The sequence below is a fragment of the Sylvia atricapilla genome, chromosome 3 (genome assembly GCF_009819655.1).
Source record: "Sylvia atricapilla isolate bSylAtr1 chromosome 3, bSylAtr1.pri, whole genome shotgun sequence".
In the NCBI taxonomy this organism is placed as follows: Eukaryota; Metazoa; Chordata; class Aves; order Passeriformes; family Sylviidae; genus Sylvia; species Sylvia atricapilla.
Window position 1 is genome coordinate 32,340,988 of NC_089142.1, and position 23,417 is coordinate 32,364,404.

The 23,417-nt window shown below is 34.5% G+C and overlaps 1 protein-coding gene across 1 annotated transcript in view; it reads right to left on the reverse strand.

Annotated features, from left to right (window-relative positions):
* Positions 1 to 284: 284 nt before the first annotated feature.
* The window catches only part of PHIP (pleckstrin homology domain interacting protein), a 107,014-nt gene continuing 83,881 nt past the window's right edge, over positions 285 to 23,417 (reverse strand). The window contains exons 28-40 of the mRNA XM_066315049.1: positions 22,337 to 22,448; positions 22,058 to 22,119; positions 20,333 to 20,488; positions 18,221 to 18,341; positions 16,345 to 16,470; positions 14,289 to 14,361; positions 13,848 to 13,898; positions 13,406 to 13,555; positions 11,809 to 11,961; positions 9,577 to 9,740; positions 8,821 to 9,101; positions 8,262 to 8,423; positions 285 to 6,479 (exon numbers count right to left, since the gene is read on the reverse strand). Coding sequence (XP_066171146.1) covers positions 5,824 to 6,479; positions 8,262 to 8,423; positions 8,821 to 9,101; positions 9,577 to 9,740; positions 11,809 to 11,961; positions 13,406 to 13,555; positions 13,848 to 13,898; positions 14,289 to 14,361; positions 16,345 to 16,470; positions 18,221 to 18,341; positions 20,333 to 20,488; positions 22,058 to 22,119; positions 22,337 to 22,448 — 2,267 coding nt within the window. The 3' untranslated portion in view covers positions 285 to 5,823. The remainder of the gene's footprint in view (positions 6,480 to 8,261; positions 8,424 to 8,820; positions 9,102 to 9,576; positions 9,741 to 11,808; positions 11,962 to 13,405; positions 13,556 to 13,847; positions 13,899 to 14,288; positions 14,362 to 16,344; positions 16,471 to 18,220; positions 18,342 to 20,332; positions 20,489 to 22,057; positions 22,120 to 22,336; positions 22,449 to 23,417) is intronic.

Sequence of the window (23,417 nt, forward strand, 5' to 3'; positions counted from 1 at the left end):
TGAGGACTCAACATGGTGTCTTTAGTGGCAGACACTGCTGCCTCCTGAACTGTGGGGCTTAGAGAAAACCCCTACCAAACAGCAAATTCTGATCTCTGTCAGAGTGCTCCACTTCCAATTTTGCCTGTTCCCACTTACCCACTAAGCCATATTCCCAGATATTGCTATTCCATATTCCACAAGGAATCAAAAGGAGCTGAATATAGGGAGTTCTGAAAAAACACACAACCAATCATCCCATGGCACAGTAAATTACCAGATAGAAACAAACACTGTTGGACAGCTTAGAAAAACATGTTTTCTATTTATTTAAAAATAAGTTTGTAGTTACTACATTGCAGTGACAGTAATTCTTACACATACATTCTAGTTTGTATAAAAGGATTCAAAGTATTATGCATCAAAACTAACATAGAAAGTGTCCACATAACAGTAAAGAAATCTCCAATCCATATGTACAAAAAGAAAGGGCACTGTTATCCTGGTGAGATACTTCAGGTTATAACATGATAATCTAGATTTCTGGAAGGAAAAAAGCCTTGATAAAGCTAAAGAATTATAGTTTTCAAAACTGTTACTCATTACATACAACAGATTTGTGGTTTACATAATTCTGTACAAAAAAAGTGTAATTTTTAATCTGAAAATCTGTCAGTTTTAAAATTAACCTTTCTAGGTAATTTACTTGAAGTTGAGCTTCATTCTATACATACTGAAACATTATGACAGAATGTAATTCACACATGATCATTATCCAGTTGTCCACCACACTTCTGCAGTTTTAGTATGGTCCAAAAATGTAACTTCTGTATGGTCTCAATGCATTAGCAAACCAACCTGTGCAGTTGTACATGTACATCACACAGCACATGATAGATATTTCTTTCTACTCCTAATTTGTGTGACCTCATTCTTTGTTCTTTCAGTGTAGGAATTCAAACTATAGTACTACTTTCCCTCCTTAAAATGTATTGTTTGCATTATTTGAAGTGAATTTCCTGATGTATTTATCTGCATTAAAAAGGATCCAAATGACTACTTGTCTCACTACGTACCTCCTAAAAGCTAAATTTATTCACCCTTATTTTATTGCAGCATATAAGGTTTCTCTCTAGAGTGCCTTGAGGCTGTTACAACCTTGGGGAAGGGGAGGAGGGGGGGCAGGAGGAGGGGAGGGGGGAAGCAGCTAATCACCTTTTTCTGTAATTTAAGATGTCTTTTAATCTGGCTTCCTGACATGTTTCCTCCTCTAGCACACTGTAAAAATGGCATGGTGAATTCCTGCATTAAAATCAGCAGAAACACAAGAGCACCTGGAGGTTAGCTCTGGTTTAAAAGCTACCTGCTGTTTTCCCCCAGACATCATAGAAAGCGAGCAAACTGTATTCACCATTCAAAAACAAGAAGCTACGTAAGCTGTCAATGCCAGATTTGTTATTTGAAACACGTTGTCAAGCCTTGGCCAGTTTTATGAAATTTAACACACTTTCCTCTGCATACAAACAAACATGTATATACAGTAATTTACAGCAGAAAACCAACAGCCCTTTTATCAGTTGAATATCTAGGTCCCCTTGGAAACCAGTCTGTTACAAGAACTTCAGGGATAAAAGAAAAGATATACTCATTTTACACAGTTCATTTGTCTTCATTTAGATCATAAACAGAAAATGAGCTTTTGCTATTTCTAGGTGAGGATTCAAAACCTTCTACTTTCTCTATCACAGCACTGTAGCAGAGTTATAATTAAATGTTTTAAAACACTGTTTAAAAAAAAGGCAAAAAGAAAAACCTTTGACAACCTTTGAAACCTAATATTTTAGAGTAACGTAAGGACTCGGGACGCAATGCAGATATTGTGGTATGGCTATGTTTCGAGTGACCAGCATTGTTATAATTATCTCAGCAAGATTCACATACTAAAAATAAAATGTGAATGTTGATGAAAGTGAGCTTAAAACCCTCTAACCTCCAATACAAATACAGGGTGAAAGGGTCCCATCCAGTTAAGTCTATTGCTTTTATAGAACCAGTCAACTACTTAACATGTGCCTAAATTCAAATTACACACTAAAGCACTTACTTGTAGTCCTTGATCCAACAAATGTAAGCAAAATATTTAAAAATGTGGTGTAAAAATTGCAACAAGCTTGAAGTTACTGAATGGACAGATGATTTTTTATGTTGCATGTAGTCCTTTTTTTGGTAAGACAAAAGCCTCTGGCACAGAATTGGTACTTAAAAATATTTGTACAGCAATACAGTGAATAAGCTGTCTCTACACTACAATTTATTTTTAATAGATATTAATATCTATACGTGCTGCATCAGGGTCCTTTATCAATTAATAGTTTTACAAATATTAAGCCATAGTAATAATTAACCAACTCAACCTTACAAGTCTATCAACAAACTGATCACAGGTACAAACCAGACACTGTACAAATAAACATCTGTCAATCTTAATCACAGCAGTCGAATCAGTGGAGGAAGACATTTCTCTGTAAAGTTGTATCACTGGTCATTGCCCAGTGACAAAGAGCTCTAGTTCAATATTGACAATAATAATGAACACTACAGTGGCAAAATTTCAGTTCAGTTCCCAGAGAACACACTAACAACAGAAACAAAGTGGTTAAAGAGTTGTTAAGTATGTAGGCACAGGTACAATGATTCCTGTTTAACATTCAGAGCACACTTATGACAGAAGGAGAAGTATTTCCTCATTGGTAGTTAAAGAACACACTGTTATCGAGATACCACTCAGCAGCAAATACCAATTTTAACGTTTCCCAGTATAGCATAGAAATACCAGAACAGTATCCTCATATCCATGTCAAATATAAACGAATTTAATGAATAAAACTGAGTTAATTTCTGCCAGATCATTTGCATGTGTGTGACTATGAAGCTATGTTATTCACAATGCAAATGTAAAACAAGCACATGAGGTTTTGATACTCCATTTTCTGAACCAGTTGTTAAGTACTTGAGATGGCATTATAAAACATGCACATAACTATAGTTCCTAAATTATTTCAGAACACTGACCAACAGTTTATTGCTCACATTTAAAAAAACCTAACTCTGTAATCAAAAGCTCTTTTTCTGTATTGGTACAGTATCTCACAACCACCTCGAATAATAAATTTTTCCCCAACTAAACTAGAGTCTGATAGTGACTAAAGTCTCGTAAATAAAGTTTGAAACCTAGTGAAATTAAATTATAAAAAATATAACTTTTAAATAAATCCGGTATTATTTTCTAATAAATTTCTAGCGTTGCTCCTGTAAAAAAAATTGACCCAAATTATCCACAGTTTATTTTTAAAGGAAAAACATTAATGTGTCTAATAAGAATCAAAAACTTACTGGCTAAACCCCACCAATATTACTGGGTGGGAAGCAGTACCCATGTTCTGCAGGTAAGGCCATCTACCCTCGTAAATTAAAATGTACAATCTTCTATCTACTGTTAAGGGAACGCAGATTATTTCAGTCTCCAAAACTTACACACAAGGTATTTTCGATATATAAATATATACATCAACATGCCATATAAAACATTATTACAAACGGAGTAAATACAGAAGATGAATTTTAGATATAATCTATTTTATATATTACAATGCAGATAACATCAGGAAATTACACATTTTCAAATGATTGCCTTCATCAGTGAGATTTGACAAAATTAACAAGTAGAATCAATCAATTTTGAATTGTGAAGTTGTATTGCAACTGTACAAACGTAGCTTGTTATCTTATCCCATGTTTAGTGACTCCATTTTAATCAGATGATAAAGAAAATACTTGTTAGAAAAAATAAATATGCCAACAAATCAAATATAAACTAATCCCTGGCCCCCAAATTCAAATACGTAACAATTCAAAGAGGATCTGGAAAATATCTTGGCTATTTTTTGTAGGAAAATGAACTTCTTAAAACTAGGTATGGTGGATACTAATCTGCTATCCACAGTAGCATATTTCTATTACTCTTGGTGGCAAATACCAATATTCTTTCTTCAAACTTTTAGGCTTTTTTTTCTTTTTTGTAAGAAAATAAAAAATGAAGAATCGGGCCTCAAATACATATACAGAATCTGTGCAAATTTAAGGTCTCTAATTCTGCATGTCCTCCCTTCCAGACATTGCAGATGATGTGTAAAAACAAAACAAAACAAAAAAGTATAACCAGAAAATTTTGGTTACATTTTTGTACCATACCAAATCTCAGTAAATACCACTATTTATGTATTTTTTTTTCCCTTGAAACTGGACAATACTTTTTTTTATGTGATAGAAAATGGCATTAAGGTTTGTTTGCAAAGGTATAAAATAACTAAATGTACCATAAACAAATAAATAACTGCTTTTCTTTTCCAGAGCAGTACATATAACAATACATTCCCCTAAGTCATATAGTTATCATTTACAATAGACAACTTAATTTTAGTAAGGATGCAAGAAATAATAGAATACAAGGCACAATCATTAAATGGAATTTTTCTTTAGGGTGTATATTGACATATGTCAGCGTGATATACCATAAAAAGTGCAGAAAAACACAATGTGCAATGAGACCACTGTATAAAACATGATTGCATAAAAAGTGATTTGGCCTTTTAACCCTAATAATTGAAAATAACCAATCTTCCCCTTAAAATTAAACTATAAAGTATGACATTTTAAAATTTTCAGTTCTAGTGCTATCTAAAAAATCCTGAAAAAAATTTATACCTGGGTAATATTTTAGACATATGTGTTTATGTATATATTAATATATACACATACACTATTCTTTGTAGGTCATTTCAGCCTCTTAAGCATGTCTAAAGTTGCAGAAACAACAATCAATCTGGATCAGAAAGTAAACATCATCATTCCATACACGTCCTGTAATTTCCTTGAATCCTTTAACCAATTATACATTTAGACTAAAACATCTCTGTCAAAGGACCCCACCAGTGCATTATTTTCTACCAGAAGTACCAAAAAGGATACATTTCAGAACAATGTTAATAACTTACTATTTAAAACAAGACACAGCTTTTATCACTGCAAATGGTATGCTGTACTGACACTCAAAAAGAAAAAAAAGGTTTTCCACTGCACTGATTCTCAGTCTTTGGCACAATAAACAGAGATTTAGTGATTGATACAAGAATCAAGGTCTGAAAAATTAGACATTAGTCAAACTTTTTCCAATGTGGATATATATATTTGCGATTACGTTTTTGCTATGTTTGGCAGAACTTGGATAAACAATGGCCTGTGCTAGGCTTCTTTTGCAGCTGAACGTTCCATCACAACTGAAATTAAACATTTTCAGATTAGCAAAGTTTGGTATTGTATTATTTAATAGAAATGCAAGTGAATTTACTGCCACTTTTTGCCAAAGTCTGCCTTCCTAGGCGACTTGACTTCACGATCAAAGCGTACCTTGCTCGGTCAAAAATAGATTTCTGTTTTCAATTTGTGGCAATTAAAAGTTCTATTACCTTTTTTCAATTGTGTAGAGATATTACATATTACTTGAGCAGAGTAGCTCTGAACTCTGTATGTCAGTCAGAAATTACTTCTATTATTCTCAACTGTGAACACAATGACTGTTGAAATGTATAACCTATTTGGAGGGCAATAAATAGCAAAAGTTTAAAATATATATTTCTTTCAAAGAATGTTCTTTCAGTTTATCATTTTGCTAAATTTTTCTCCCCAAATCAGAACATACTCTTCTAACCCATAATAGCAGCAGGGAAGCAGAAGTCTGTTCTGCTCTTCCTTAACTGTACCTGCTTCATAGCTCTCTGGTAAAAATTACCAACCAATTAAATTAGCTTTTGCTTTCTCAGTCAACTTTCGGACTCTGCCTCTGCTTGAAGTTCCAAAAGTTAAGGAGGTGTCTTCAAACAATAGCTGCCTTTGCTCCTCCTCAGAGTCATCTTCATTGTAAAAGGCTGTCCTCCTACCCTGGTTTCTAGTTCTCATGTGAGGTTCAGAATCTTTAAGCTCTTCAGAACTCTCCTCCATAGGCTCATGTGTCTTTTTCCTCCTGCTTCTTGTTTGCATTTTAACATTTGCAGGAACTAAGAGGTCTGAGCCTGGCTGGCGGCTCTTTATCTTCCTTTTTGGCTTTCTACCCCCTCTGCCTTTTTTTTGTAGCAAGTCTTCCTTCACATTATTTTCAGAAAGAGAATTGCATGCAGTAGAAACAGAGGCTTCCTCTGGTAAATCTCTTGCAGTCTGGATTGTATTCTGCTCCGCAACCTTTTGCTGTTCAAGAATTTGTAGCTTTTTTGGTTTCCTGCCTCTTTTCTTGTGCACCACCACTTCACAGCTGCTGTTATTACTGTTATTAGCCTCCACCTTGGGTTTCCGTCCAGGACCTCTTTTAACTGGAGGTTTCAAAGGCTGTCCTCCATGTCCATTTACCTGAATGCTTCCTGATGCCAAAGCATTATTCTTGACATCTGCTGTAAAGAAATAGCACAGAAATGTACACGTCACATAACAGATTTGCATTCACATTCATTCTCGCACTGCCTTAATAAAACCCTTACTAAAATATCTGAATGGATTCACAGTGATTGCCAATCTGTCAAAATCTAAAAAACCCAAAGTTGAGCTCAGAGAGTTTCATTCTAGTATGGAATGAGGACTAACTCCTAGTTAGATTTAGCACATGGTAGCTACAAGGAAAAAAAACCAACCCCAAAACCCAAAAAAAAAGCGAGGAAAAATGCAGGGGAAAAAAAGAATGAAAAAAGGGAAGAGTTGAAGATTTTTTTCTCAGATGATACAACACCAGTGGACAAAACTCCTATTTTTTGTCTGCAGCAGCAAAAGGTTGCTCAAGAAGCATTACTGCAAGGATTGGGAATGCTTCACAGTAAGTCATCTCTGGAGAAATGAATATTTTCTTTCAACACAAGGTAGCATCTTTTATATCAAATTTGTAGATTTCTCACACTAACAGACAGCAGAATGTACTTGCTTGGAGATTTTTACAGGGTAAGAGTTTTCATTACGTGAGGGGGCTTCCCAAAGGGGCATGTGAAAGGACCTCTTAGGAAGATGTTCTGACACCACAACCCTTGCCTAAAATATGGCCAAGAACAGGCTCATTGCCAGCAAGATAGTTCCTGCAGTCCTTTGATGAAACACCCACGCACAGCTTCTGCCGTGTTTGAATGTGCACCATCATGCACTAACAGGCCTCCCCTGTCCTGTGAGTCGATGCAACGAGACAGGACCATGTCAACAACACTCAGAAACCTCTGACCTGACCAAACATCCCAACCTAAAACAGCTACACATTTAGCCATGCAATGAGGGAACAGCCAGGGCCTTTGTGGGAAAGCTTACAAGCAATGCACAGATGATTAACTTATCAGACCACAAGCTACTTTTGCAGAAACACTGGATGAGTAAGAAAGAACTCCTTGGTGAGAGGACTACAAGGAGTAGGCAGATTAATTAGATGGGACTCGATTTGCAGACTACTGTGTCCCCATTTTCAGAGAAAAGATATTTAGTGGATCTACCTGCTTCAAACATCTTCCTAACAGTTCAATACTCCTTCATAAACAGGAAAACTTTCTGACTAGGAGATCTTATTTCAGCCTCCACAGAAGCTTTGAATTTTAAGGTATTCTGTCATCAAAAGACCAAGCAAGCTCACTCGGGAGATTTCATGAACTAGGTCCAAACAGACCATTCAAATATACTAAATAGAAGCAGTAAACACTGCATAGATTTTTTTGCTGTGCCAAAAAATGAAAGAATGAATTTGCAGCTGTGGTCCTCTGATCTTTATGCTTGTTGTTGCACAGAATGTCATCACACTCAGTGTTACTGACCCAAATATAACCCAAAGAAATTTTATGTGATTAAACACACAGGATTTAAAGTGTGACCATGCAGAAGTCTGCTTTGGAATTTAGGAACTTTTAATATGATATTTGTAATAATTAAAATTAAGGTAAAATTATGTTAACATCTCAAAATAATCTAGAATACAGCTATTGCACCATGGAAATGGTGTTAATAGTGGCCAAAACCACACTAATTCATCAAAGAGGAAACTAATGGTGACTGAGTTGTTCCATCAGATTTCCCTACTCTGCTAAATTGTAATGCATTCTACTTTTCCCTACCCCCAAATTACCACAACTCAAGTACAACACTACAGAACACTACAGTTACTGTATCAATAATTCTGAGGGTGAGGAGGAAGTTTCAGAGAAATTTGGTACCTTGTGGATTAACAGTGGAAGATTTTACTTTGCGCTTGATTTGCTTCTCTTTCTCAGGATTTTCTCTTGTGGAGTTATTCCTAGTGTTATGACTGGAATCAGATGGGGTAGGGTTTGATACAATATTCTGGTTCTTGGAATGTTTAGTTGAATTCTCCAGTACTAAAAGGATAAAAAGAAACAAAATTATCAAGTCAAGTAGTTTATACTACATTCAATCTTGTTGGGATAAAACGGAACTCGTGTTTTACTACAAACAATTTGGGTCAGTGATCCAAAAGGGAGAAAGCTTCCTAGATAAAACAACATAGCCTAACTTGTTCAATTTTCCTCTGAAGAGCTTCAAAGGCCCATCAGCTTGAAAACAGAGCCAGTCTTAAATGAGAGAAATATATTAGATTTCCAAAAGAGCCAGTATTATCTTAAAAAACATTCATGGCATAATAATAATAATAATAATAATAATAAAAAAACCACAACCACCACAAACAAACAAACAAACAAAACCAACCCCAAACCCCCTCCCAAAATACACACCACCAAAACCACCCCAACTTGCCTGACTTTCCTGACCCTGCAGTAGTATTAGGCTTTGCAATTAAAGGCTTTATAGTTAAAGGCTTTGCTCCTGAAGAAGTAGATGGTTGCTCTGTAACAGCCACATCAGTTATCCCCCTATTGCTCCGAGTCCGCACAAGAGAGGAGGCCTCAGCGGCTTTTCCATTCATCTGAGGAGGAGCATGTCTCAGTGCTGTCGACCGTGCAGGTGCAGAAGACGATGAAGTGGAAGAAGTTTCTGCCTTCAGCTGAGGTTTTATTAATCTCCTCTTCCTTTCAGGGCTGCAAAAGGAGTAACAATTTGTATCCTGGATGACCACCTTGTCATTTTACAGGAATAAATTAAATTAAATGCTAGTGTCTGAGATTGTGGGAGTAAAACAATCACCTCTGCATGAAGTATGTTAAAAATATGGCATTTACTGTGGAAATTCATGTAAGTTGTGAGCTTCTGAAAAGTGAATCTTTACAATAAATACTGTAGTTATATGACAAAGCATGATGCCATCACTACCCTAACGATGCTGTTTTACTGTACACATTTAGCAGTTATTTGAATTTTAAGCACTTACACTAGGATAGCTCTAAGTAAAGTTTAAAACTCTTCCACATCATAGGGACTTGCATGTCAAAGCTACCATTCTGCAATATAGGGAATAGTAAAGGAAGTATTAAGAAAAAAACACACTAAGTTTTATTGTTTAGGTATGTCAAAATTTCACAGCATTTCATGAGTAGTCTAAAGGAATTAATGTACCTGGATGCAACACTACTGGAAACTGAGCTGCTTCTACTTCTTTTTTTCCTTCGTTTCTTTATTGTATTTCTTTTGTGAAATCGTAGGGCTGATTTATAATCTGATAAAATAGAACTTATGTGTTCTTCAAAGAAAGCAGAAAGGCGCAAGCTCATGCTGTAGATCTAAAAAAGAAAAGCCAGTAAACAAGTTTTATACTTCTCCAAAGGATCCTTTTACTTATTTATAAGTCAAACAATAGCTGAAAAAGAAAAAAGTGATTAATATAGAAATGTTTCAGAGAAATTTACCATCTGTCTCAACAAATATATGCTATAACCATGTGTAGGTTTGGTTTAACTATTTTCATGGTTTTGAAATGTGTATCACAAATGAAGATGACACAGAAAAATTGGAAAAGCCAGTTTTTCAATTGCCTTTCTAGAATGTATCCCTTTCTAGCTCTAACAGAAATCACAAAGAGAGATCCTTAATGTAATTTTACTGTACCTAGGGTCAAGAAATCTTATTTTCTGCTCTATTAAGTTGCATCCTTATATCTTATATTTGAACATCAGTCTATTCCTTTCATAGATGAATTGATACTACAAGTAAGTTGGCTGCAACAGGTACAATAAATGTATTGGAATTATGTAGGTGCACTTTTTTTCCCATCTCTAGATTTCAATGATTTGCAGAGACTCCCAAATTCAGTTTAGATCACAAGTAATTACTTGAGCATAGTTGCTATTAATTCTGGAAACAGAAAAAACACCAAACTGACCTTTCTAGGTACTTTGAGGAGACACAGCACCTTCTATGAAACACAAAGATAATATTGAACCAGTTCCTACTTAATGATACACCAAACCATCTGGGTGCCATACTCAATAGGTTTGACACATTCTACATGTGTTATTGGAGATGGCCTGCAAGAGAATGTGTGTCTGATGTGCAAAACTAAAAATAAAAGAACAACACTGATGACTAGGTTTATTGTTCAAGAAGAACATCAGTGACATCAGTTTACTGTTCAAATAAGCATCAGTGACATAAAGTAAGATGCTAAAAATATAAGTGTATGACAGCAAAAACATCACATCACAACTAACTACCATGTTGCATGCACTGAAAGCACATAGATTCTAGAATATTAAAACTCATGGTATAAGAACTTTCTACTTCTGAGTAAAACAGAAAACCAAATGTATTATTATACCATTGTGTTTGGAAGAAACATGAAAGAAATGAAAATGTCAAAAGAATCTATGAAACCACACAAAGCTGAAGATAATGTCAGGTATGATGAGGTCAAGGAGAGAAAGAAAAACCACAAAAGAATCCAGACCTGCCCCAAAAGCCCTGCCTTTTTCTGCTACTGAAAGAATAATTGTTTTATGGGGTATGGCAGCCTCAACAGTGAATGGACCTGTCTGCTATTGACTGGAGAGTAATCACTGATCCTGCTAGTCACCTACTAAGAAATTTTTTTAAAAGAAAGGTTTAAAACAATGAAGTCGTAATGATTAACTTGCTGTTTAGAACAGCCAAACAAAAAAGCTGTTAATAATTCTGGTCTTAAAACCTAACACATATTAGTAGAAGAAAAGTTACACAGAAGCCATGAACCCACGTAAATACGCATCTATCATTTAACTGCTATCAGATACTGCATCTACTACTAGCAGGACATCTCAGTATGAATAGCTTTGTAAGCTGACACCTTATGTAAACTGTCCTGTTTCCCAGAAATCCTAAGAGCTTCATTACAATCCTACTGCATGTGGTGAACAGCACAGAATTTCAACATCCTCTTCTGTCTATATCGGGATATTTCAGTTTGGGGCAACTTTCAAAGTGGATGGCCTCCTCATGTGTTTGTTTTGAAAATCTGTTTTCTTCCCCAAAATATCAGTTTAATTTCACTACTGTACTCATAATCCTTCTTCTACAGGAATTATTTATTTTCTTATTTTCTTCCATGTGGTAATCCCTTTAGAGCCACTTTCTAATATTTACTTTCAAAACATACATGCAGAACATCAAAACTTTCAGTATTTAAAGAGCATACATTTATTTCCCTTCAAATACAAAGCTGTAATAGTTTCTCAGATACATTTACATTTTAAGATCAGAAATAACTAAACTCGTTTTCTAAAAGCAATCAAATTACACTGTCTCTCTGCTTTTTCAGTCCCATATTTTTCAGGTATGTGTTCTTTCAAACAACATTGTAAAACAATAAAATCTTACCCTTGATCTTTTACTTGGTGTATAGGCCTTGGAATTGCTGAAAATAAGTCTCACATCTTTACATAACTCCATTGGTGACTCGTAGTTGCCAGCTTCCAATGTTTCTCTAACAGTAGCAAAGTCCATAGGAGTGTCAATGATATCTCTATAATCCTGTATAGAAATAGCAAAGCAACTTATTACAATTTTTTTCCCAAGCCTTAATGTATCATTTTCATTATGATGAGTTTGATAAACTTGTTTAACCAAAATGTACACTTAAAATAGGTGTAGAAGATATTTTGCCCCTTTCCACTAATATACAACATACCTCCCTTGCAGACATACTCAGCAGGGTCAAGGTTGGAAGTTAACTGATAGACGATTTAATTCATTTTATAAACTGATTTACTGAAAGGCAGAGCTCAGAATTTTGTGTCCTAAGGGTTGCATTACTGACACACTGACATGAAGATAATAGTGATATGAAAGTGTGACTACAAGCCTTCTGGGTGGCTTAGCAGCTCAAACTTAGGACTAAGACTAATACTGTTCTCACATAACAGCTTTAAAATATGAAGTTTGAATATCTGAACCTGATCAGAGGCTTATCACAACCTTTCTGAAACCTGAGCAGTTTCCCAAATGGAGACTGACAATTTACAAATGTAATGAAGTATTAAAAACTCAACAGGCTTAGGTAGAATCCAATTCAAGCCAATGACAGAACAATTTTTTCCAGGCTATGGAAGAAACAGAGACATGTCCATACAAGAAAAAGCTTAAATACCAAATTTAACCAAAAAGTTTAAGTTAATCCATCAGAGCAAACAGAACCTGCAGGAGAGCCTCTGCGTGTTAAACAGGCTTGTGACACCAGGGAGCAGTGTGTTTCATGCCTAAGCCTAGTAGACTGCTATCAGCTCATTTGAGGATCTCAAACACATAGGGCCACTAGCAGCTGCCATGGCGTAAAGTTTAGTTTACCTCAAAAATAATGGTACCCAGTGGCTCAAGAAGTGTCAAGAAGTGACTTCTGAAAGAGAAGCATTTCTTTTCTCTAATTGAGACAGTTAATTTCACCCAAGTCAATCACCCTGGAGTGATATTTTATAGAACTTAAGATATGCTAGAAGGAAAGCAAGCAAAATCTTTGCTTTTTTACTTGAAGTTTTCATATAATCTTACTTTCAGTATTTATACTCTGAAATGAAACCAGTGATCCCTGATAACACATCACATGCAACAACCAAACATATGCATTTCATATATATGACCATTTTTAGTCAGAAAAGGAAAGACATCTTAATAGCAAAAGCTGTAATTTACTTTAAAAGCTGTAATTTACTTAATAACATAAGCATCTCTGAATATAAAGTATTTTCCAACAAAAGTATTTGAGAGAGCAGAGAAGTATTATTTATTTTGAAATTACTTTAAAAAACAGTAAACATTATTAAATAAGTGATGATGAAGTGCTGAAAAAAATTCTGTCACTACAGCTGCCTGAAGCTTCAGTTCAAAGAACTGAAAAAATGGTCAAAGTTAAAAAAACCCCAAACCAACCCACCACTTAACAACTGGATGATAACCAGTCATCTTGTTCTAAAATACTCACTGGGTATTCAAGAAGATCCACTGGTTGTCGAAATGGTTCAGAGTCTTCACACTGAAAAATGAGATTCAGCAGCTCCTGGCATTGCTTCTTCCATGACTGAATGTCATATGACTGAGCTCTGTTACGTAGCCGCCGCTTCGGCTGATGATCCTTAAATAACAATATTGCCTGGTATATATTAAATAAACCAGCTGCTTTTACAAAATCTAATGGAAAAGTTACCCCACAGGATAGAAATGGATTCAAAACATGCAGTAACACGGACAGAAATACTTTGACATTGAACAGCTCAGTAGAACAACACATCACTAAGTTCAAAATTTTCAAAAAGTTGACATTACACAATACGAGAAATATTTCGGTTTTACATTCTGTTATTTACAAATGCATTTTAGCAATTGTAGCATTAAAAACATAAATGAAAAAATTTAAAAACATTTACCTTTCTTTTTCTAGTGGAAGTCCCCGGCACATTTGTATCTTTCTCTTCTTCCTTTGAGCAAGATAATGAGTCACATAAAAAGGTTAAAAAATAGAAGCATATATGAGTAGGCAAGTTCTTTTATACTTTAAATGTATAATTTTAGTCTTTATAGTCCTACCCCCATCCCTCTGAGAAGCTTTTCACATGACTGTCAATTTTGAGAACACCTCAGAAGTCTAAGCAGCATCCTCCAGCAAACCATTAAAGCTCTCTGCACTAAAGCAAGAGAGGAGGCTAGATTTTCACCCAGTTTCTCACCTGACAAGAAGAAACATTGTACTGACAGAAAAGTACATTCCAGTACTTTTCAGTGACTGAAACCAGTACTCTGGTCTTCCACAGGACAGACAGCGGTCTTGTTTCTCCACTGTGTTAGTGCCACTGCCCAAGACCACTTACCTCATCAGAGTCAGACAACACTTTCTTCTTCATTGCATTGTATAATGGAATTATGTCATAGCAGCTCTGGTCCCTGTAAAAAGAAACACAAGCTAACATTTATTTTCTATCATCATCTGTGGAATCAACTATAATTTGCCTAGGAAAAGGAAAATATTTATGAAGCCATTCCCAAATGAAATGGGAATGTGTTTAGTGCTATGTGAATACTAAAAGAACTGAAGTAATAAGTCAAGCTAACCATCTGCTTAAAAGTTGCAAAATATAGATCACTTAACAGTGTGAGTGTTTTAAAACTAAAATTCATAATCCTTTACCATGCATTTGTCAGCATCAGAAAGATCTAATCCTACACTATATTAAAGATTTGAGGCCCGTCTAGCTTTGTAAGAAGCATTACAGTAAATTTATTGTACAAAAGTGCAATTTAATAATTTAATTTAGCACCCACAATGTATGACATTTGAAATACAAGTGTATAAGGACTAACGCTGTTATTGCATAAATCTGCATCATCAAATCAGCAAAACACACTGATTTTCAATTCTTGATTAACATAGAAAACTCCTCTACAAAGGAAAGCTCAAAGGTGTTCTACTATGCCGTAACACAAACCACTGGGAAGAAAAGTGGTTTCTAACACTTCTACCACTGGTAACTGCAAACACTCAGCAACTCCACACCAGAATCAGAATCCTTAATAACAGGCTACTGCCATTACCACTAGAACAGCTGCCAGAGAAGGTCAAAAAAGATAAACTAACTGCAACAGCCACCCCCCACCTGCAGCTCTATAAGATACTCAGGTAACTTAAGAAACTAAGATGTAGATTCTCAGAGGCATCTAGATATTTCATTCTCATTAGAACCATGGGCTTTACTTTCCATTGTCTAGACCTTCTACCTTACAGGTACAACCATAAAAATAAAGTCTGGGCTTTACAGGAATTGCTAGTTCACTTAAATTAGTATATTATAGACTCAAGTTATAGGCCATTATTAAATAAGAATATCCAAGAATATCCACTAATTTAGCTAAGCCAATTAGAAACACACTTTGAAAAACCCTGAGCTGCTTAATTAATCAGAAAGAAAAAAAAAACCATGTAGGACAAAGATGTTAAAGAATAAAATTCGTAACAGAAATATATAGATATATATTAGATATCTGTTAGATATATATCTGTTCCTAACAGTGCATATTTCACTAAAAATTTAATGTCTAAAGCAGTTAAGTGTTTTACACTCTCCAGCAAATATCAGAAATCACAGGCATTGAAGAAATTGAAGATTTATTTATGGAGTCAAAGTCCTAGATTTCCAAATACTAAACAGAGTTGTAATGTTTTTTAAGAACACACAAAATAAAAAATAACTAGATTCAATTTAATACTGACAAACTAAATCACTAAAAATGGCACAATTTTTATTAAACTAATAAAGTATCTTGCTGTGTCTACAAGGTGGAAACAGCAGTGCCCATTGCGTACAGGCAAACCAAGACAGTGGGCACAGTAAGTCCTTACAAATTTCAGGTCTGTAGATGTGTCAAATGAAAAATCTTAAATATTTGTTATTGAGTTTTTCTATAGCTAATAACCGAATGTTTGGAAGACAGCTAGAACTTCAGTTGATTACAAAGCCTTTAATTTTTACTTTGCATACATATGAAACATCATTTTCACACCTATTATAAATTATAATCTAGATTTTAGAATTATGTTAACATAGCTAGTATTCAAATTCAAAATTAGAACTCCTAACTTACCAATTAATATACTTGTAACTCCCTGAAGATACTCAAACCCATTTTTATCATTTAGGAGAAAGTCTCTGAAAATAAAATGCCATGCCAATCTATGCTACTCAATGTATCACAGAACTTGTTTTGCAAACTTTTTAAGTTTTTGTCAACATAAGCTCCATTCTTTTCTGCCCCAACAGCAGACAACAGGTTTATTTAAAGTGCACAACTATCTAATTTAAATTCCAGTTTTCAAGAGGCTCTTACCTTGGTAAGAGATAGGAATAACAACAAACCTACTAAGCAACTCACTTTATGAAGTGTAGCAGAAGATCTGTGACAAATTTGGCAGATTTGACAATAGGACTTCCAGGTTCATTAAATGTGCGAGTGTTGTGCTCGATGTACCGGACTTCCCACATCAACGAAGAAAGGCGCCTGTATGGAAACAGTTGGAGGAAAAGAAAAGGAAAAAGAAATAAGGGCAATTCCCACCAATGTATATGAACAGAGGAAGAAAACATTATCATCCTTTTTCTCATTCACTGTTGTTTTCCATTACATCCAAAAACATGCACATCGGATATGTTGCCCTAAGCGGCCAGCAGCAGGCAGCCTCCTCTGGCTTCCCATTCTCATGCTATATTCTGTGGTAATATATACAAATAGCTTTAAGAACCTACAGCTGACACCCCTCAGGAAAACTCAGCTTTGACACTTCAGCTTTTATTATTCCTTCGGCATAGAAATATATAACCCATCCTATATCGCCTTTGAACTCAGTTGAGGATTAACAAAATAGTAATAAAAATGTTTGAGAGTATACCTTTTTCTGACAGATAGACAACAATCAGATTTCCCCAGATTTAATAATCTAACTATAGAATAGTCACATTATAAAAAATTATGCACAAAAGCAGAATAACTGAAAAAAATAGATCCAAATCTAAAAAAGATAAAATAAAAAGATAGTAAATACTCTGACAGCATATAAATTACAGTTTTAAGGTAAGCCTCATGAAAAACTACCAAAAATCAAAAGTGATCTGAACAATGCACTAATTGTTAAACACCACCTCCCCACCCCCAAACCCACAAAAAACCCACCTAAAAAAACCGCACCCACCACTGAAAAGCACAACACAGTGTGGTTGCTTGTCACTTAACTAGGCCTTGGCAATATTACAGACTAAAAAAGCCTGATTTATTGAAGTTATGTTAATTACCAAAACTAACTGCTTACTCTTTTGACAAGAGAAACAAAACCCAGCAAAAAAGTTCTCTCCATCTGACAGCAAAGTAGTACATTTCAAAAGAGAAAACTGGACTACCTCATATTACACAATAAACATGGAATTCAATATTGCAATAGAATGCTAAAAAAGCAGAGGTGCTTTTCTGAAAATGAAAAAGCAAATTTAGTTTAGAATTCAGTCTTCATTTAGTATGTATAAAGCACTAAAAATTAACTTTGAAATTTGGACCAAAACAAAATCCTATCCACACTTATTCAAAAGACACTAAAGCGACACTGATTTTAAAATGAGAAATAGAACAAGAACTCAAGGAAACTGTTGTAATTTAAAGAACTATAATCCTATACAGATATTTACTTAAAAAAACACAAAACAAAACAAAAAAAAAAACACCCCATAGCAACTGCAATCACAGTTTAGGAAAACATCTAAACAGTATCAAAAAGCATAAAATTATTTTTGTTTCTGCACAACAACTCAGACATTGAACACCAATAATTTGAGAAGATTCTGTGTAGCTGCTTAAGTGGTGCAAGAATTTTTTTAAAGTATATTAAGACAAAAAAATACTTGAGATATTTTTAAGGTTTCTCTTATTAAAATTATTTTTTAAATTCTTAAAAAAATTATTAAGTGGAAACTGAATCCTGACCAAAAGTCACTTTACTAACCCTGCAATTTGAATCTCACAAGGAACAAGTCATTTGCATAATCAGGAATTTGAATGCCATGTAGTTCTAATATACATTATGGAGACGTTCAATCCTTTTTTGAGTTTTAGAAAATGGAAACCTAGATCAAGGATAGAAGACGAAAGAAAGTAAAAGCCCACACTTATGCCCACCTCCTAGTTTGGTGTGACAAGACAAAGAGCTACCAAAAATACAGCTGCTGGGAGATGGAACACAGCAGAACTGAGACTCGGATCTAACCTGTAAAATCTGCTTTCCAGTCTTTGCTTAATGGTACTGAGGTCTGTGGGATATGCCACGACAGTGCAATACATTGGGTAAGCTTGAAGATCCACTGGTGCCACAAACGCAGAAGCAATATCTAGATTAAAAAAACCCAAAAATATATAAACCACACAACCCCCAGTGTTAGATACCACAAAGTTCCATAGCAGTTTCAAGATTCACCCCTCCTGCAACATAAGCTATTCCTTCATGTTTGAAATGTACAGCAATTTCCCAAAAATAACAGTAACCACTCTAGGTATTCCAAATTATTTCTGATATTCTATTTACAGTGCTTGCTGAGGTGTGTACTGCACAGCCCATTGCTGCAGTGACTGGGTGCCCATTCTGTCATACCTGAAGCACCACACTTCCCAAAGGCACAGCAAGTGCACATTTGAAATATACACATATGAAAAGTATAAAAATTATACACAGATGAAGGTATGCCAGTCAGTATCGTTATTTACAGCACAGGCTCGTTTCATTTCACTTTATACTGCCTCTCTCACATCTTCAAAACAAAGCAATACATTAAATTCCTGTCATAAAAGTAACAGTGCTATTTCAGCCTCTGTAAGACGTGGGTAAAATCCATGCTCAAAGTAAAACGGAAACACTCTCTCCTGTCCCTACCTAAAAGCAAAGAAGCCTTCCAAAACAAAAAATCCAATATAGTGCTAGAGAATTGCTGAGCAACATAAGTCTGTGCATCTAAACAACCTTGCTTTTTCCCCCCTGTACTTATAATCACCATGAGAGCTTGGACATATCATTCTAACCTCTTGTATCTTGAGGAAAAATACTACAATATAAAACAAAAAAACCCATCCCCTTTAGAAGTCTCAAAAGTCTTTAAAAACAGAAAATATGGTCCTGCTAAAAAGACTGCTCTTCGTCTAAAAGCTGTTTACTCACTCTTTTGAATGTTCTGGCAACTGCTACTTTGTACCACTATGCACTATACCTGCTGTAGCCAAATCCCAAACTAAGTGATCTGCCATACACCATAATGCAAAATCTACAACCATTACTCTTAGATGACACAGCAAAACCAGCTCAAACTTCATTTCCTCACTTTTTTTTTTTTTTTTTTTTTTTTTTAAACATAAATCTCTAATTTGTTCTACTACACTTTACAGATAACTCTTTTGTTTAGGGAGCAAAGGGAGGCTTCTTATGCAATATGTCACCAAAGATACCATATGGGATATACAGGTATCAGAATTATTTCAAGAGTTAAGAGGTTTTTGGCTTTTTTGAAACATAAATCTTACATTGCATCAAGTGCTTCAAAAATCAGCTAAACAAAGTATTTATAATTTTTATATTTAATGCATGACCACTGTTAGCCCAAAACCTAAGACTGCAGATTGAACATCCTTTGATCCCCATAAAGACAGACAGAAGACTTGTAATTCAGCCTGTATTTACTGACAGATCTCCATCTGTCATCCATCTTTGATCAGGTAAATTTTGCAGCAATGTGTTAAGCATTTTAACAATTACTTTTTTAGAAGCTGCCTGTAAAGAATAATTCCAAATAGAAAGTAGCTTTCCTAAGGTAAATCAATTACTTTTCCCTCAAAATTTTGCATAATTAAGGAAATGTGGAGAAGAAACCGGGAATTAGGAAAGGCTAATACAGAGAAAATCCACACAAAGGTATTCATTATCTAAGTAAATCTATGCTTTTTTTCTCCCCTCCATCTGTCCATAATTTAGTTAATATTCACTTAATCATAAAGGCTTTAATTTTAACCCCAACATGAGATTCTGGTAGCTAAAGTTAAAAAATCAAGTACTTGCTTTTAACATATAAAACCCAAACAACACCTATCCCCCAGCATATGTTAAATTATCTACCAAAAAGCAAGTTACCTTGGGAAACAGGAAAAAATTTAGGTTTCGTAAGTACTCACTATAAAAATAAACTCTAAAAATGTTTAATGAGAAAGTTTTGTTCCTGTTAATCAAGAGGTTAAATGTATATTTTATCACATTCATTTTGGTAATTTCAGAAGTGCACATGATCATAAGTCTGAAAAATATAAACCAAAACCACTTCCCATATTATTCAGAGTTTACCTAGAGTCATAAGTTGGTTTATCCCCGCAATTATTCTGTCACACTCCTCATCTCGGGTCCTGGAACCCCACTCTCCATCCAAAGGTTTGTAGAGCAGTGTTCTACGTTCGTCATCAGTTAAAGGAACACTGGTTCCCAGTTCTTCTGGAAATACAGCTGGAATGGAATATGAAAATTAAATAAAACATAAATGTTTGTATCTTGTGTAATACGTATACCTGCAAAGCAAAGATACCATGAAATCATTGTTACAAATGCATAACTCTTGATTTGCTCAAAGACATTCTGGATGTATCCAGTGTCCTTCCTGCATACTATTCTGTGTTACGTTTAAATCCTTATAATCCTGTTTAGTGTAGAGGTCCTTCCTGAAAATTTATCCTCTTCCAAATAGCTAATTGTAAAATTTATTTTAGAACCAGCTAAGACACTCATTTATCACAGTTAAAACTTGTGTTTTGGTTTTTGAGATATTCTGTGTTTAAAAGCCAATATTCTTGGTAATAAGTTATTTTGGTAAGGAATGGCAGATGATTTCCAGATTAGAGTTTAAAATAACTTTGACATTGCTGCTAAAATATTCTCCAGGTAGTGGTTCTACATTACCATAGTTTTGAGGTCAAATGCTAAAACCACAGCTCCTGAGTATGCAAATAAATAGTGTTATCACTTTAGCATCCTTGAGGACCTACCAATTTTGACAATTTATACTGTAACAGCAGATTTTTAAAGTATGATGTTAAGCAGTCCTCTTCAACATTTTTAAGAAGGTATAACAAATGTTGGTATTTGTGAACAGAGCAAAAAAATCAGGTACGGTTTAGTTATCTTAATCAGTACCTATTCTTTATCTGAAAATGGTTTCTCCTTTCTTAAGAAACAGGAATTAGTCTCTACTAAAAGGTAAATGGGGTGGTCTATTTTAATTATTTATTTAGTCATGTTATTCCTCTAACACCTGTATTTTACTTATGACAAAGAGGTACCTATTAAAAGAAGGATTGAAACAAAATAAAAAGTTGAAATGAACACAATTACTACTTTAAATAATAAAGAATTATTTATGGTTACTTTTGAGAGACGATATTATTAAATGTTTCATGGAAAACACAAGGAAAAAAATACTGATTCTACTCTGCTTTTTAACAAGAGTTCTATGAGGTTTTAGAAAAACCCAACCAACCAATCAATTAAAAAACTATGGAAAAGAATTACTACATTCTTGTCTGCGAATATGTGAACAGTGCCCATACTATGCTGTCCACTCTGCAGCATGTGCTGGGCCAGAAGGGGAGAAAAAACTTATTACCAAACTCTCTCACAGGCACAGGTTTCATCTGCAATGCACTGAATGTCTGCAGGAATGCTGACACATCTTAGAGCAGCCAGTTTCCTCAAGCTGACCTAGGGCATGGATTTATCTTCCTAATTGTGCAAAGAGTTGAGTTTAATTGTACATTATCTATAGCATTTTTAGTATTATTTCTATTTTCAACATCACACAGTTTATCTAGCACGGCTGTTTTTTAGAGTTTTTATCTTGATTCACTTTTAGTTTAGTAATTTTAGTAGTTTTAATAATTGATATAAAGATATTCTTTAAATGCAACTGGTTTGTAGGCTTTCCACTCCCCCCCAAAACCAGGATTGTTCATGTAAAACCATTTAAGATTCTTTTTCTTAAAATACACTTGTAAAGCAAATTATATTATTCAGGTAACATACCATTACTTGGTATCAGCTCCATGTCCCAAGGGCTCATCTTCTCAGTATCACCATTGTCCCAGCTTAAAAATAATCACACTTAAATTATCTACTAATATTGCTTCAACAATGTAGTTATTTAATGTTTGCAACAAAACTTTAATTTATACACCACAGAATATTATAATAAACTGGTACAGCGAGATGCATGACTAAATTTAATGGAAGAAAATTTTTCAGTCAGTACTTCAAATGAAGTAACTAATTAATATGAAAAAGATTGAAGATAAATTTGCTAACCAGACATTGTAGCACTGAAATAAGCTATCAGGATAATCAGGCTGAAGAGGTTCCTGGCTTTCAATTGTTCCAAACCACCAAGCATCATCTATCACTGACCTGAAACGATCACCTAGGTAAGAACACAAAATAATTTCATCAATATAAGGCATGTTGCCCTCCCAGAAAAGCAGATTTAGATATATCTGGCTTGATCTTGAATACAGAAAAACTTTTGAACATTTACAGCCTCAGCAGATAAGCATGAGTCAATGCTCAGTTAAAAACCAACAAAACTATTAAATTATTTTTGAAGGTTGCTTTTTAACCAAAATGAAAGTTAATATGGCATTTTAGAAACAAAACAATATGCAAATCTACCTAAATATTCTTTACTTATGAATTTATTTCTTAACTTCATATAAAGGGTAAGACATATCAATGCTTTAAGATTCAAATCTACTTGCATTAAATACAACATGCTACCTCTTAAAATCACTGAGCACTATGACACTTCTGTATGGGGAATATTTTACAAGCTGCTGAGCTCGTCCTCCTTAGTTTCTGAAGTGCTTTTTCAGCAATGCAAATGTAACTCAAGAGGTTCATTCTCTTTACTATACAGGCAATCTGACTGATAATAGAATAAAATTTATTAAAGCTTGCTCAAAAGGTTAGTAAAGTAATTTACTATGACTTGCAACAGCTTCACTACCACAAAGCATTCAAGCAGCTGAGAAAAAAGGTCAGAAGCATTATTTAAAAAAAATTACATATGAGAATGCATGTATTACACACCATCATAAATGCTAACATTTTCTACAACACATGCCACAAAATTAAGAAACAATTTTAGGATAATATTCTGTTCAATACAAGAAAAAAATGTAATTCAAGCCTGAGATTCCAAGAACTACATATTTTTATGTTCATGGGATTTGGATATATACACACTCTCAACTGCTGCAGTATTTGTTCCATTTAAATACATCCATCCTCTGCCCAAATGCTTACTGAAATTGTCTGAAATAATAGGCAGCAAATATATTCTCAAAAATGGTTTGCTTTCTTTACTGCATTTTTTTTAATTTTAATTTTAATG